This window comes from Bos grunniens, chromosome 2, assembly GCF_055505025.1.
Source record: "Bos grunniens cultivar Pamir isolate PY7600 chromosome 2, Bosgru_T2T1.0, whole genome shotgun sequence".
NCBI classification, from domain to species: domain Eukaryota; kingdom Metazoa; phylum Chordata; class Mammalia; order Artiodactyla; family Bovidae; genus Bos; species Bos grunniens.
The window spans coordinates 15,805,797-15,819,243 of record NC_141166.1 but is presented as its reverse complement, the minus strand read 5'-3'; the positions used below and the strand labels follow the sequence as shown (position 1 = coordinate 15,819,243).

The following is a 13,447-nucleotide window of genomic DNA, read 5'->3' as shown; positions in this document are numbered from 1 at the left end:
CTGTAACATACCAACAACTCTGGTGGCCCATCTTCTGCATCTTCTGGGGATTGTTCCTCTCCAATTTTACTAGCACAAAAAAGTTTTTAAGTTAAATTTACCTTGAGTAATTCTGGAAAGTGTAAGAAAAGAACTTCACAAAAACTAATTTAACAAGACATACCTTAAATCCCAGACATTCAGTCTACGATCAGTACCACTGGAAGCCAAAATAGTCTCATTGTGAGGCGACCACTGAACCTATATGTAAGAAAAAAAATCCATCAATTAGAAAACTGAGGAGAGGGGAATTTCCTGGTGGTCCACTGCTTAAAAATCCACCCTACAATGTAGGGGAAAAATGTTTGATCCCTGATCAAGGAACTAAGATCCCAAACACCGCAGGGCAACAAAAACCCACAAGCCACACCTAGAGAAGCCTGTGCAATGCAACAAAAGATCCCTGCAGTGACGACCTGACGCAGCCAAAACAAACAGATAAATGCCAAATGTCATCCAACACTGACCTAAAAACTAAAGTACAGCTCATCCACACAATCTACCCAAGTACTTTCAGTATTACACACAGTGCCTTTGCATTCAGTTTTGAACATAATGTAACAAATATTTCTTGAACTGAGTCAGAGGGCTCTGCATATTAAGAAAGGAGCTTAATTAAATTGATTAGGCAGAAAACTCGGGAGTCAGTACTTTAGGACTGAACTGTGAAATTATGATAGGTATGGCAAGTTACCAAGAAATGGAAATAAGAGAAGAGACACACGTCAGGCACAAAGTTGATTAAAAACACTAGAAGCATTAGTTTCTCCTACCTGGAATATTTCATCCTTATGTGATTCAAAGGAATGCAACTTAAGTTTCAGATTTCTCAGATCCCACAGGGCAACAGTCTATGTACAAAAAGGAAAGCCAGAGTAATCAATAAAATTTTTTTAATGAGAAAAAGAAAATTCACAACTAAAAGATCTCCGTGCATTCAAAAGAAGTCAGAGAAATCCACCCTTTGTCTTTTTGTAAAGATAAATCACACTAACCTTGTCAGCTGATCCTGTGGCAAGAATGAACTCACTATAAGGATTGAAAGAAAGGCAGTTCACTTCAGCAGTGTGAGCATCAACTGAGTGGCTTGGTTTGGAAGTATTGTTTGAACGAGTATCCCAGCTTCAGTGAAAGAAAAAAAACGGGGAAAAAGAAGCTTAAAATGGATAATCAAATATTATACAACTTAGATAATATATTGAGAAAAAGATGGATTCAACTCACATCATGAGTTTCTGATCATCAGCAACCGACCCAAAGAGGGACTCATGGAGCAGATGCCAGGAGACATCCTCCACTACTGCCGTGTGCCCTGTGAAGATGGTCTTCGCATCCACAACTTTCCCTTCCTTTGGAACAGCACTTATGTCCCACAGGCAGATGGTCTTAAATGAGAAAAATGAGCTATTATATAAAAGAAAGAGTCTCACTTCCTCATATACCCCAGAGGAAAACGCTGATACAACTAGCCCAGATGTGCTTCACACTGGGAAGGATACGCACGTGGTCATCTGAAGCACTCAGTAAGTGCCCACTGAGATTTGGGTTCCAAGAAAGCCCATAGCCTTCCTTCTGATGTCCACGGAGACGCAAGTCTGGGTTGCACTCTCCAGAAGGGTCTACAAAGTAACAGACACATCAAGACTATCCAGTCCACTGCCTCGCTGGACCTACTTAGCATAATGGAATTTTTATCAAGAGGTCTAAAGCTCTTATTTTTTATGAGAAATACAGACTATGACCAAATAGATAACATTTAAAAGCGGCACATTCTGTTCTATGTAAAAAAGCAATTTCTTTTTCCAGATGTAGGCAAGAAGGTTGAAGGAGTAGTACCCACACATATCAACATAATTCACAAGATGTTAAGATACACAATGAATAAGTTAGCAATTAAAACTGAGAGAAGCAATGTATTCCTGTAGTGATACATCATTTGTATTTGAATAGAAGAGAGAAGATACCTGGTTTAGAAGGATGTTTTGTATAGTCAAAAACAAGAACATCACTGGATGGAGTCTTGGTTGCAATGATGCAAGGGTTCTGGGGCATATAGCGTGCCCTGTTTACCTCTCCTTCATGGTTGATCTTGATTTCTATTTCAATTTTTCCACTAACCGAGCCAAAACCTCCAAATTCTGTAAATAAGATGTTAATTGCAAATGAGGACAAAGCAAGAAGTACTCTATGTTACTCAAAGTTTGACACAGGCAAGGCTTTTAATAAATGAACTGGTATAATACTAGAAGCAGTATCAATATTTATTAGCAATATAAAGTGCACACTCCTTATTTCAATTATTTCTTACCATAACTGTACGGAGTAGGGAAGAATTATCTCCAAATATTTCACATGAGAAAAAGAGGAGCTCAGAGGACCTGTATTAATTTGCTCATGGTGACGTGACTACAGCAGAACCTAAAACGAATGCCCATTTTTCTGATCCCTTTCGGCTATGATACTCTTTCAGCTATGCCTAAAATGATTTTGGTAATTATATACCTAATAAATCTCAAATACATACACAGTGTGCTAGGTACTAAAGAGTCCCTCCTCTTGAGGGACTCTCTCTAGTCCCTTTCAATCTCTAGTTTGGGGTAACCTTCCTGAAATACTGACACCTTTCCTCGTATTAGTGAGGAAAAACAGAGCCACAACAGCTGGTTCAATTTTCCTGACCCCCCACTTACACTTGCCAACCAGAGTCCTTGGCTGAAATAAACCAGGTAGGCAAGGACTAGACAAAAACATATTTTATTCACATTTGACTACTGTATGCACTTACAGAGTTCTCCCAAGTACCATTATAAAATGTTTAAGAATATAATTTGTCATTATATAAATCTTGGCAAGGGTTTCCCTGGTGGCTCAATGGTAAAGAATCCACCTGCCAATGCAGGAGACACAGGTTTGATAAGTTGGGTAATATGATTAGCAGATAACATTCAACCTCAAAATAATTTTATACACTGCAAAGCAGTGGTTCAAACAAGCTAACAGCCTAAAAACAGTTCAAAACAGATTCTCAAAGAGGGGGCAAAGAAAAACATTGAACAAAACTCCCTCCAGAATTCTAGACCACAAATTTCTATAATGCAAAAAGAATGCATGATTAGGATATGTGATCTCAAAGAACTTTTATTCCAAACACAAGGAGATAAGCACACAATTTATCAGCTATATACTACTACTAGGGCTTTCCCGGTGCCTCAGTGGTAAAGAATCTGCCTGCCAATGCAGGAGACATAGGTTCGATCCCTGCATAGGGAAGATCCCCCAAAGAAGAAAATGGAAACCCACTCCAGTATTCTTGCCAGGGAAATCCCATGGATGGAGGATACTGGTGGGCTACAGTGCATGGGCTTGCAAAAGAGTCAAGATAAGACTTAGCAACTAAACAACAACATACTACTAATCAGAGGCACCCTCTCCCCCGCTACCTGCGGTTAAAGTACAATAGAACTTGGATTCAATCCCTGGTCCAGGAAGATTCCACACGCCACAGAGCAACAACTACTGAAGCCTGCACGCTCTAGGGCCTGCACGCTACAACTAATGAGCCCCTGTGGTGCAACTAAAGCCCATGCGCCTAGAGCCCGTGCTCTCAAACGAGAAAGCAGCCCCACTCTCTGCAACTGACAAAGCCCGCATGCAGCAATAAAGAACAAGTGCAGCCAGAAATAAACAAACGAGTAACTATATCAGTGTGTATGTGTTAAAAAAAAAATCAGCTTAGAGGATTCACAACTGAGATTTATGAAGATGAGGATTTATCTATTTAACAAATAATCAGGGACTGCTCAAATTTAACGTGAGAGCAAAAACACCAAATCTAATGTAGGGAACAAAGACTGAGGTATCAATGTACAATACAGTGAATGACTATCAAGGTCTAACTACACTCCTATTTTGTTTGCTTCCCTCGTAAAATACTATTTAAAAAGACTGAAATATAATAATATGCTTAAACTGTGTAGCCTGATGAATTTTTACACATGCGTACATCAGGGGAGTTACTACCCGATAAAACATGGAACATCTCTAGCACTCTCATCCTCCCCGAAGGCACTTCTGTATCCCTCCCAACTAATACTGCTGGACAAACTAGATAACCAGCATTCTAATTTCTACCACTTTGCCATTTTTTTAGTCCATAAACATTTTGAAATTAAGAATAAGTTGCAACATCTTGAGTCAAATATTCCAATTATTTCATCATGACTTAATACTAGTTTATTACATATAACTGAAGTAGAAGACTAAAGATAACTCAAAAACAAACACTCCCCGTCAAAACCAATTCCCCAATAAGTTGCTAAAAATAAACTCGATATTTCAAGATCTTGGTAACAGAATCTGAAGTAAAATTTCAAACCTATTTTCAGGGCTTCAAATATGACCATAGCTGGGCTGAATGTAATACAAATACATAAATTCTTTTTAAATGTCAAAACAAGCCTAAGCCAATTTTTTGTTCTTTCATCTTGAAAGTTCAATGATCTTTTGAAGCTGTCACCAAGTACCTCAGATCAAATGCGGCTAAGCAGATGGTAATCAATTTTAATAGCTCGATCTCAGACTTTAGGACACTTCATCTAAGAGCAAGGAGGGACTAGGAATCTATCTGTGTAACAACCACTTAAGAAGCTTTAAGAGACATTGGTATGTATCTACTTCCACCATTGTTGAGACCATATGGAGAGAGCACCTGCTTTCCTTTAAGCACCAAGCTTGTCCAGCCATCTGAATGATTTGAAGGAAGGAGGAGATGGAAAAGGAAGAGAAAAGGAAGGTATGTAACCTTAGGGAAGTTACCCAGTTTTCTTGTGAGGATTAAATAGGGAGATGTATTGCAGTCATACAATCATGTCAAATACATTACTTTTATTTTCATAGTTTCTATAGTGTTAAGTATTAGGGGGATAAAGGTATCATCAGAAAAGCAAGTCAGCAAAAGCAAATTGGTTTGATGCCACTCAAAAAACAAAATAGATAATCAACAAGGATTTAGAACTTCCAGATGTACAAGCTAGGTTTAGAAAAGGTAGAGGAACCAGAGATCAAATTGGCAACATTTGCTGGATCATAGAGAAAGCAAGAGAATTTCAGGAAACCATTTAATTCTCTGCTTCACTGACTACACTAAAGCCTTTGACTGTGTGGCACAACAAACTGTGGAAAATTCTTAAAGAAATGGGAATACCAGACCACCTTATCTGTCTGAGAAACCTGTATGCAGGTCAAGAAGCAACAGTTAGAACCAGATATGGGAGAAGGAAATGGCAACCCACTCTAGTGTTCTTGCCTGGAGAATCCCAGGGACGGGGGATCCTGGTGGGCTGCTGTCTATGGGGTCGCACAGAGTCAGGCATGACTGAAGCAACTTAGCAGCGGCAAAGTCCATACAAAGCATAGAAATACATTTTAATTATCATAAATTTAAATCACACTTGGGAAATCACTTGGGCTTTTGAAGATCAGTGAGGATCAGAATGCATAACTCCTTTATTTTTTTTCAATTCAGTGTCTAGAATTTTCTGGTAAATTCTCACATTTTATTTTCCTTGGGAGACACAGGCCTCGTGGCTGTATTTCTAGCTTTTTTCCCTTAAACCAATGGGCATCAAATCTGTCTCCAGTGCTGGTAAATAAAAGAAAAGCTTTTAAAGTAGGATGTATGCGGTAAAAAAAAAGAACCAGATATGGAACAGTGGACTGACTCCAAATTGAGGAAGAAGTACGTCAAGGCTGTATATGGTCACCTTTCTTATTTAACTCATATGCAGAGTTCATTATGTGAAATGCATAGCTAGATGAATCACAAGCTGGAATCAAGATTTCGGGAGAAATATCATCAACTTCAGATATGAAGATGCTGGGAAAGACTGAAGGCAAACGGAGAAGGGGGCTGCAGAGGATGAGATGGGTAGAGAGCATCACTGACTCAATGGACATGAGTTTGAGCAAACTCCGGGAGATAGTGAAGGACAGGGAAGCCTGGTTCGCTGCAGTCCACAGGCATGCAAAGAGTGGGGCAGACTTATCGATTAAACAACAACATAAGGAATTATACCCAATGTTGTGGTAGCCTTAATGAAATATGGGAAAAACAAAAACAAAACACCCAATGAATCATCATGTTGAACATCTGAAACACAACACTGTAAATCAACTATTTAAAATTTTAATGGTCAAAAGAGAGAAGTACCAGAAAACAGATAACTATTTTAAAACCTTGGAGTGATTTGAAAGGCCTTTCAAAGAATGACAAAATCTGAAGGATACCAAAGGAAAGGTGGGTAATTAAAAATTCACAGCTTCTAAAGTAAATAGGGAACTCAGTGGTAAAGAACACAACTAAATAGCTGTGGCTCAGTGGTCAAGAATCCACCTGCCAATGCAGGAGACATGGGTTCCAGCCTTGATCTGAGAAGATCCCACATGCTGCGAAGCAACTAGGCCCATGTGCCACAACTATTGAGCCTGTGCTCTGCAACAAGAGAACCCACTGCGATGAGAGAAGCCACTGCACCACAAGGAAGCCCTCCTTGCTGTAACTAGAGAAAAGCCTGCCCAGCAGCAAGGATCCAGCAGTCATAAATAAATTTAAATAAATAGGATTCAAGATTATAAAATAAACAGGGGAAAAATTATCTATAACCTATTAGGGATAACTTACATTACATATATAGTTAACTCAAAAGAAAAAATGAGAAAAACACATAAAGAGGCAGTTCAAGAGACTGACAAAAGATAAATATTTTAAAGTAAGTCCAACATCACAAATAACTTAAAAAGCAAGTTAGGGAATTCCTGGAGGTCCAGTGGTCAAGACTCTGTACTTTTGCTGTCAAGGGTGCTGATGCGATTCCTGGTGGGGGAACTAAGATTCTGTAAGCCCCGTGGAGCAGCCGTTAAAAACCAAATGACATGAAAACCAAAACCAAGAAAGAAAACACCCCTCCAACAACAACAAAGTAAAATGAGAGCGCAGCATTCAATGCTGGTAAAAGCATGCAGAAACAGACATCAATGTATCTGCTACTGGTGAAACTGAGAGTCTTATTTGGAGGGCAACTTAGCAGTACCAATATACTTGGAAATGTTCTTGCAAATTAATCAACATTCAATTTAGGTAATTGTTCTACAGCAAAACTATGCAAGATATATGCACAAAGACTATTTTTGAAGTCAAAAGATTGGAAACCACTTAAATGTTAATTGAGTAACCACAGCAGAGTATACAGCCATCAAAAGGAGGCACATGCCCATATGCTCAACAAAAAAGATGTCTGGGATACATGAGGCTGCGAAGTATTTTTTATCTTATATTCCCAGTACAAAGAAAAACTACCTATCCTTAGTACTTAATGTATCTGTTGAGTGAGTGATCCAATAATTGGGATAAATCATTTAGAAAACTATCAATTTAACAGTGATCCATAAACGACAGATTTATGTGGCGAGGGGTTCACATAGTTGCTTCAATTTTTTTTTTTTGTCTGCACTACACGGGCTTGTGAGATCTTATTTCCCAGACCAGGGAGCAAACAGCACCCGCCCCCCACCCCCCACCCCCCACTGAAAGCAGGAAGTCCTAACCACTGGACCACCAGGGAAAGCCCTGCTTCAATTTTTAAAGATGATTTATTATATTACCAATCAGAATATTTGCTTTATACCGAAATAACTAAAAATTCTATTTAAAGACAGTTTGTCTTAGTAAAAAGAAAACAGGCTCAGGGAGGCTAAAAGATTTATCCTCAAACTACACAGCTAGTGAGCAGCACAACAGGGTCCCAAGCCCTAGTCTTCTGATTCTTTTTTTCTAACAACAAAAAAATTTGCTATTTTTGGCTGTGCGGCATGTGGGATCTTAGTTCCCCAACCAGGGACTGAACCTATGCCCCTTGCGGTTTAAGCATAGACCCCTTCATCACTACTAATGCCTACCCAGAGAATATCTCTGCAGTAACCATACCCTACAGCTCACACACACAGGTCAGTGAAGCAAAATCATGTTTGCTGGCCCTTATCCTAAGAACTTATTTTGCATTCTGCTAAGCTAAATATGGAATGATCAAAAGAATAACTGCACATGACAATCTTGGCAAATAACTGGAAACCAAAATAACTTAAATAATGGAATGGATTCGATTAATCTGCAGAAATCTAAGATAAGGAAACATTACACATTCATTTTTTGGGGCCACAAATCTCAATACTGAAAGTCTATCTTCTACCTTTGGTAATAATTTGAGTTCAAGGACAATAATAAAGGAAACCCACTCATTTCTATCTCTTCTGAAAGGGAAAAAAATAATTCATGAATAGTTAAGCCCTAACGTTATCACCTAAAAATAGGATATAATTAAACACTCATTTAATTTTTATATACTATACAGCAAATACCATAGTTAAGTCCTTTCTACCATTTAAACCTGGAAAGGGTAATTTATTTATTTATTTATTTATTTTTAATGGCTGCGTCAGGCAAGGCCCGGGCTGCAGCGGCGTAGGACGGAGAACGTGAAACGTGGCACCGAGCGCTCTCACCGCGAGCGCAGACAACACCGGCACCGGAAAGGGTAATTTAAAGCCAGTGCTTTTCAATCTTTTTTTTCCCCCATTATTGCCCCATAAGATATTTTGACACCTTAATGAAATTCTAATACCACAGATAATCTGTGTATTGTTTATGCATGCTATGTATATCTGTGCTTGAAACAGTTCAAAGAATAAGACTGTTTTCACACATGCCCCACTCTGAGAATCAATTTTCAATTCCCCAGGGGCAGTATCTTCCATGTTGAGAATGCAAGCATGCATGGCAATAATCTATGGTGGATTTTAACTTCTTGAAATTTGCCTACCACCAAATTTAGTTGAAGGAAGTTTATAGAAAAATTACAGAACCAAGTACATGTTACATGTCTTCTGACATCTAATATCTATACTGAAAATCAGGCTTTTCAAAGCTTAATATCTTGTTCTTGAGAGGCTACTTTATCAAACTGTACACACTTTTTAATGATAATTCAGAGATACAAAAATATAACCAAAATAAGTATCATTCCTCCCTTCACCTTTAATTAAGACTCCTACCTCCTTTTTCACTGTCGTAGTGTGAAGCATCAAACTGAGCGTCATCGTTAGGGAGCTGCACGCTGGCTATCACAAGGTGGTTTTGCTCATCTGATGTGTGTGTCCCCAGGACAAGTCGATGAATACTGAAATCTTTCCCTTCTGGTCTGTAATAGCAACATATGGTCAATAGTCAATTTAATAAACTAAGAGAGACCACAAAGTCAGTGACATACATGTATATACAAGGCATTATTACAAACAGGTTTTGAGAGAAAGAAGTCATTAAGAGCCGTATTTCCTTACTTTTAACATATCTTCCACAGAGCTGAGGGCAGGTACCACATACCACTTAATTTCGTAATTATTTCTTAACTTGGCCAAATATTTACAATTACTTTTGAGGAAAAAGTCTGACAGAATAAAATAAAAATTAATTATTCATCCTTTACAAGTAGCTGGAGAGAAAAAAACCAATTGTTGGGTATATGAACACTTCTGGTTACTTCATTAAAATGGAAAGGGACTGACATCAGGTAAGCTAATGTCTCAAAATGAGATAAAACCCAGAAGAGGGGGACAAGAGCTTTGAAAGACAGTATTCCAAGGGAGGTAAGCAAAGATGAAGGTTACAACACTATGAAGTAATATTCTAATTTAAAGATGGTTTGCGAAAACGGACTTCCTTGGTGGCTCAGACAGTTAAGAATCTGCCTGCAATGCAGGAGACCTGGGTTCAATCACTGAGTCAGGAAGATCAACTGGAGAAGGGAATGGCTACCCACTCCAGTATTCTTGCCTGGAGAATTCCATGGACAGAGGAGTCTGGCAGGCCACAGCCCATCGGGTGGCCTAAGATTAACTAAGTAACAGAACTAGGACTGAATCTAAATGACTTTGAATGTGGGAAAACAGTGGGAGAGAAGGTCAAAAGGCAGATTGAAATCAGACCCTAGGGTACTGAATGTTTGCTTAACATATGAACTCTCTACTAAAAGGAACAAAGAACCATGGAAAATTTATAAGGGATGTACCATAATTTGAGTTATGTCAGAAGGATTAATTCAGTGTAAAGCATAAAGCAGAGATTCTTCAAGTGTGGTATGGGGAACAAAAGCATCAACATTATCTGTGAACTCCCACATGCAAATTCTCAAATCCACTATAGACATACTCAATGAGAAACTTAGGGGGGGTGATTTGTAGTGCTTAACAGTCTGTTCTGGGAATTCCCTGGTGGTCCAGTGGCTAAGACTCTGTGCTCCCGATGCAGGGGGGCTGGGTTCCATCCCTGGTCAGGGAACTAGTTCCCATGTACCACAACTAAGACTCTATGCAGCCAAATAAATAAATATTTAAAAAAAAAGAAAAAACCAGTCTGTTCTACAGGGAATTTCCTGGCAGTCCAGTGGTTAGGACTCAATGCTTTCTTAATTCCTCGTTGGTGATCTAAGATTCTGCAGCTTCAGGGCATGGCCAGTGTAAAAAGAAAAAAAAAGTTTTCCGATTCCTTCAGCTGATTATGATGCCTGTTAAAAGTTTGAGAACCCCAGTCTAGATGGGAAAGATGCTACACAAGAATTCATCAGGGCTTATAAACAGACTGCCAAGTCAAGAAAGGGCTGGGGGGAGGGGAGGGGGGGAACAGATCTAAGAAATGTCAAACCAAAGTCAACTATGATAAGGAGAAATAGAAACAATAGAAGAAAGCTGGGTTGGTATCGCCATAGAAAAAATACACTTAGTTTGGACCACATCATGTAGGGAAAGCTAATAAGATACTCTAGAGAAGACACCAATAATAACAGGCAGCTGGAAATTCAGGTAGAGCTCAGAAGCTGGGTGTAAAGATAACCAGCAGAAATTCCTCTGCACACTTTCAGATATCCTATGTGCAAAAAGAAGAGGAAATATAAGAGGGCTGCCAACATAAAGTTGGGGATACTTGTATTTACAAAGTTAAACAACTAAAGGAAGTGCGGGAGTGAAGAAGAGTATTATAAAACTACAACCGTATCATTCTTTCTAAGAAACAGAATATAAATAAACACCAAAACACACAGACACACATTAAACAGACATTAGGGAGAGTTGTTGTAAGTAATCCCATCCTAAAAAAATAAATAACACTGTTATACAAGTACAATACCAAAATAAAGGAAGGGTATTTGGACCAAAGTCTAATCCTGCAGAAAGGCTTATTCATCTACATCTGTAAAGAAGAAAGCTACTAAGAACACAGATTTCAGCCTTGGGTTATTCAGTCTTAAGTCAAAGTGAAGTCGCTCAGTCGTGTCCAACTTTTTGCAACCCCATGGACTGTAGCCTACCAGGCTCCTCCCTCCAGGAGATTCTCCATGGCAAGAGTACTGGAGAGGGTTGCCATTTCTTTCTCCAGGGGATCTTCCCAGACCCAGGGATCGAACCCGGGTCTCCTGCATTCCAAGCAGACGCTTTAACCTCTGAGCCATAGCAAGTGCTTGTGTTTTCCAAACCTAGTTAATCACATTACATGGAAAGCTTTTCCAGAATGATTTAGTAAGGACGGGGTGGCCAATATTTGGGATCCTTTGGTCCAATACAATTTACTACCTGACTATAGTAAATCTAGAATTACTGCTCAAACTATTTTTAAGTATCCTGCCACAAGTTCCTAAGTGGTCTGAACTACTGACAACTAACAGAAACAACTCCTCTTACCCTGAATTCAAATAATTCTGATAATCAACTGAATATGGGAACTCCTAATTAACATACTTAGGACAAGGAGGGAGGTTTAAAAGGGAGGGGACATAAGTATACTTATTGCTACTTCATCTAATGTATGGCAGAAACTAATATAACACTGTAAAGCAATTATCCTCCAATTAAAAATAAATTAATTAAAAAAAAATCCTTAGGACAGATCCCCCCCTTTTAAATGCCAACCGGAGGATAGTAGGCTCATATTGTTATTAATAATATTTGCATAAATTGTCAGTTTTTGAGCAAAAACATAGTCAAATAACCACAATTCACAAATATCCTGACTTCTAAAAGTCCTGAATTTTGAAGAAACGTACTTACTCAGTACACATGTAATTTTTAAAGATTGTTCTGAGTGGCAGGTTATCATGTCACAATCATCTCTGCATTAACCAGATAGTATAAACGACTGTGAGATTCAAAATTTTTTTTGTTGAAAGAACTGCATTTACCATAATCACTTTTTGAAAGCTGACAAATTTTACATTATTGTTTGGTCAACTACAGTTATAATACGCCTATTCAATTCAGTTATCAGAAAAAGAAGACATCAACATGTTTTCTCTTATCAAGTAAACTGCAAAGTAGTTTCACATTTTGTCTTTTTTGGCCTAGAAAAAAAATGTCCCCAATAGGTTCTGATCACGTGTCCGCTCCGGGTGACTGGAGAGAGGAAAACAGGGATAATCAATGTGAGAAATCTACACTGAGAACACAACAAAATAACATTCAACGGATTCTTATCACCTGGTTACATCTGGAAGCCACTGTGCAGTTAGGCTAGGCCACTCCAGAGCATGGGTCATCACCAAATCGTAAAGAAAAGGGGTGTTCTTTTTCCATATTTTGTATTCTTCGTTGATCACACGTTCCTCTACTGCGTCATCAAAGGCTGCTAAAAAATAAAAAACAAATTAAGTTAGCGACCACAAATGGAAACCGAGTAAACACTTCCAAAGCCACCGGCACTCCTAAATCCCGATTCTGAAATGGAGATCTGTCTAAATCTCCCCGAGGCACAGCCACCAACGCCGCTCTCCGGCCTCGCGGGGCTTTAACTCCTGGGCTCATCGCTGCCAAATGCCGTTAACCGCTCGGGCGACGGCGTCGGGAGGAGCACAGAACCGGCCTGGAGGCCGGAGCACCGGCCCTTGCGGGTAGTAAGCACTGCAGGGAGGACCCGGAGAGAGGCGAGCAGACCGACAGGGCGTGCGGAAAAGGACCAAACACCCGCCGGGGACCCAAATGCCTGCCTCAAGCCGCTGCGCCGGGGCCTCAGCCCTGGAGGAGCTGGAGCGCCGTTAACCCGCCCCGCGGAGCGATTCTCCTCACGCCTGCGATGGCGGGGACGACACTCAGCTGAGTCTGGCCTGTCCTCACTGTTAGGCCGTTTCGAGGCCGCTACGCAACCCCGGCACCCCCCACTCTCCTGGGGCCGCCCCGGAACCCTCACCTTCCTTGTCGGCCATGGCGGGTAGGCAAGCCGGCGGGGATCCCGGGGTTGAGCGTTGCGGGAGGGGCGGGGAGCCTGCGGGCGCTCGCTCTGCGCGCGCGGCCTCTATTGTTTCCTGCTGCCCCT

General features: G+C 40.0%; 1 protein-coding gene across 3 annotated transcripts in view; it reads right to left on the bottom strand.

Annotated features, from left to right (window-relative positions):
• Window positions 1-13,447, bottom strand: part of RBBP4 (RB binding protein 4, chromatin remodeling factor) — a 16,550-nt gene extending 3,103 nt beyond the window's left edge. The window contains exons 1-10 of one of the 3 annotated variants that reach the window (XM_086334510.1): window positions 13,122-13,447; window positions 12,616-12,763; window positions 9,145-9,290; window positions 2,004-2,177; window positions 1,543-1,658; window positions 1,264-1,424; window positions 1,035-1,161; window positions 813-890; window positions 164-240; window positions 12-69 (exon numbers count right to left, since the gene is read on the bottom strand). In XM_086334510.1, the coding sequence (XP_086190636.1) occupies window positions 12-69; window positions 164-240; window positions 813-890; window positions 1,035-1,161; window positions 1,264-1,424; window positions 1,543-1,658; window positions 2,004-2,177; window positions 9,145-9,290; window positions 12,616-12,674 (996 nt within the window). In that variant the 5' untranslated portion in view covers window positions 12,675-12,763; window positions 13,122-13,447. The remainder of the gene's footprint in view (window positions 1-11; window positions 70-163; window positions 241-812; window positions 891-1,034; window positions 1,162-1,263; window positions 1,425-1,542; window positions 1,659-2,003; window positions 2,178-9,144; window positions 9,291-12,615; window positions 12,764-13,121) is intronic. The other 2 variants (XM_086334500.1, XM_086334504.1) reach the window with 2 other exon arrangements.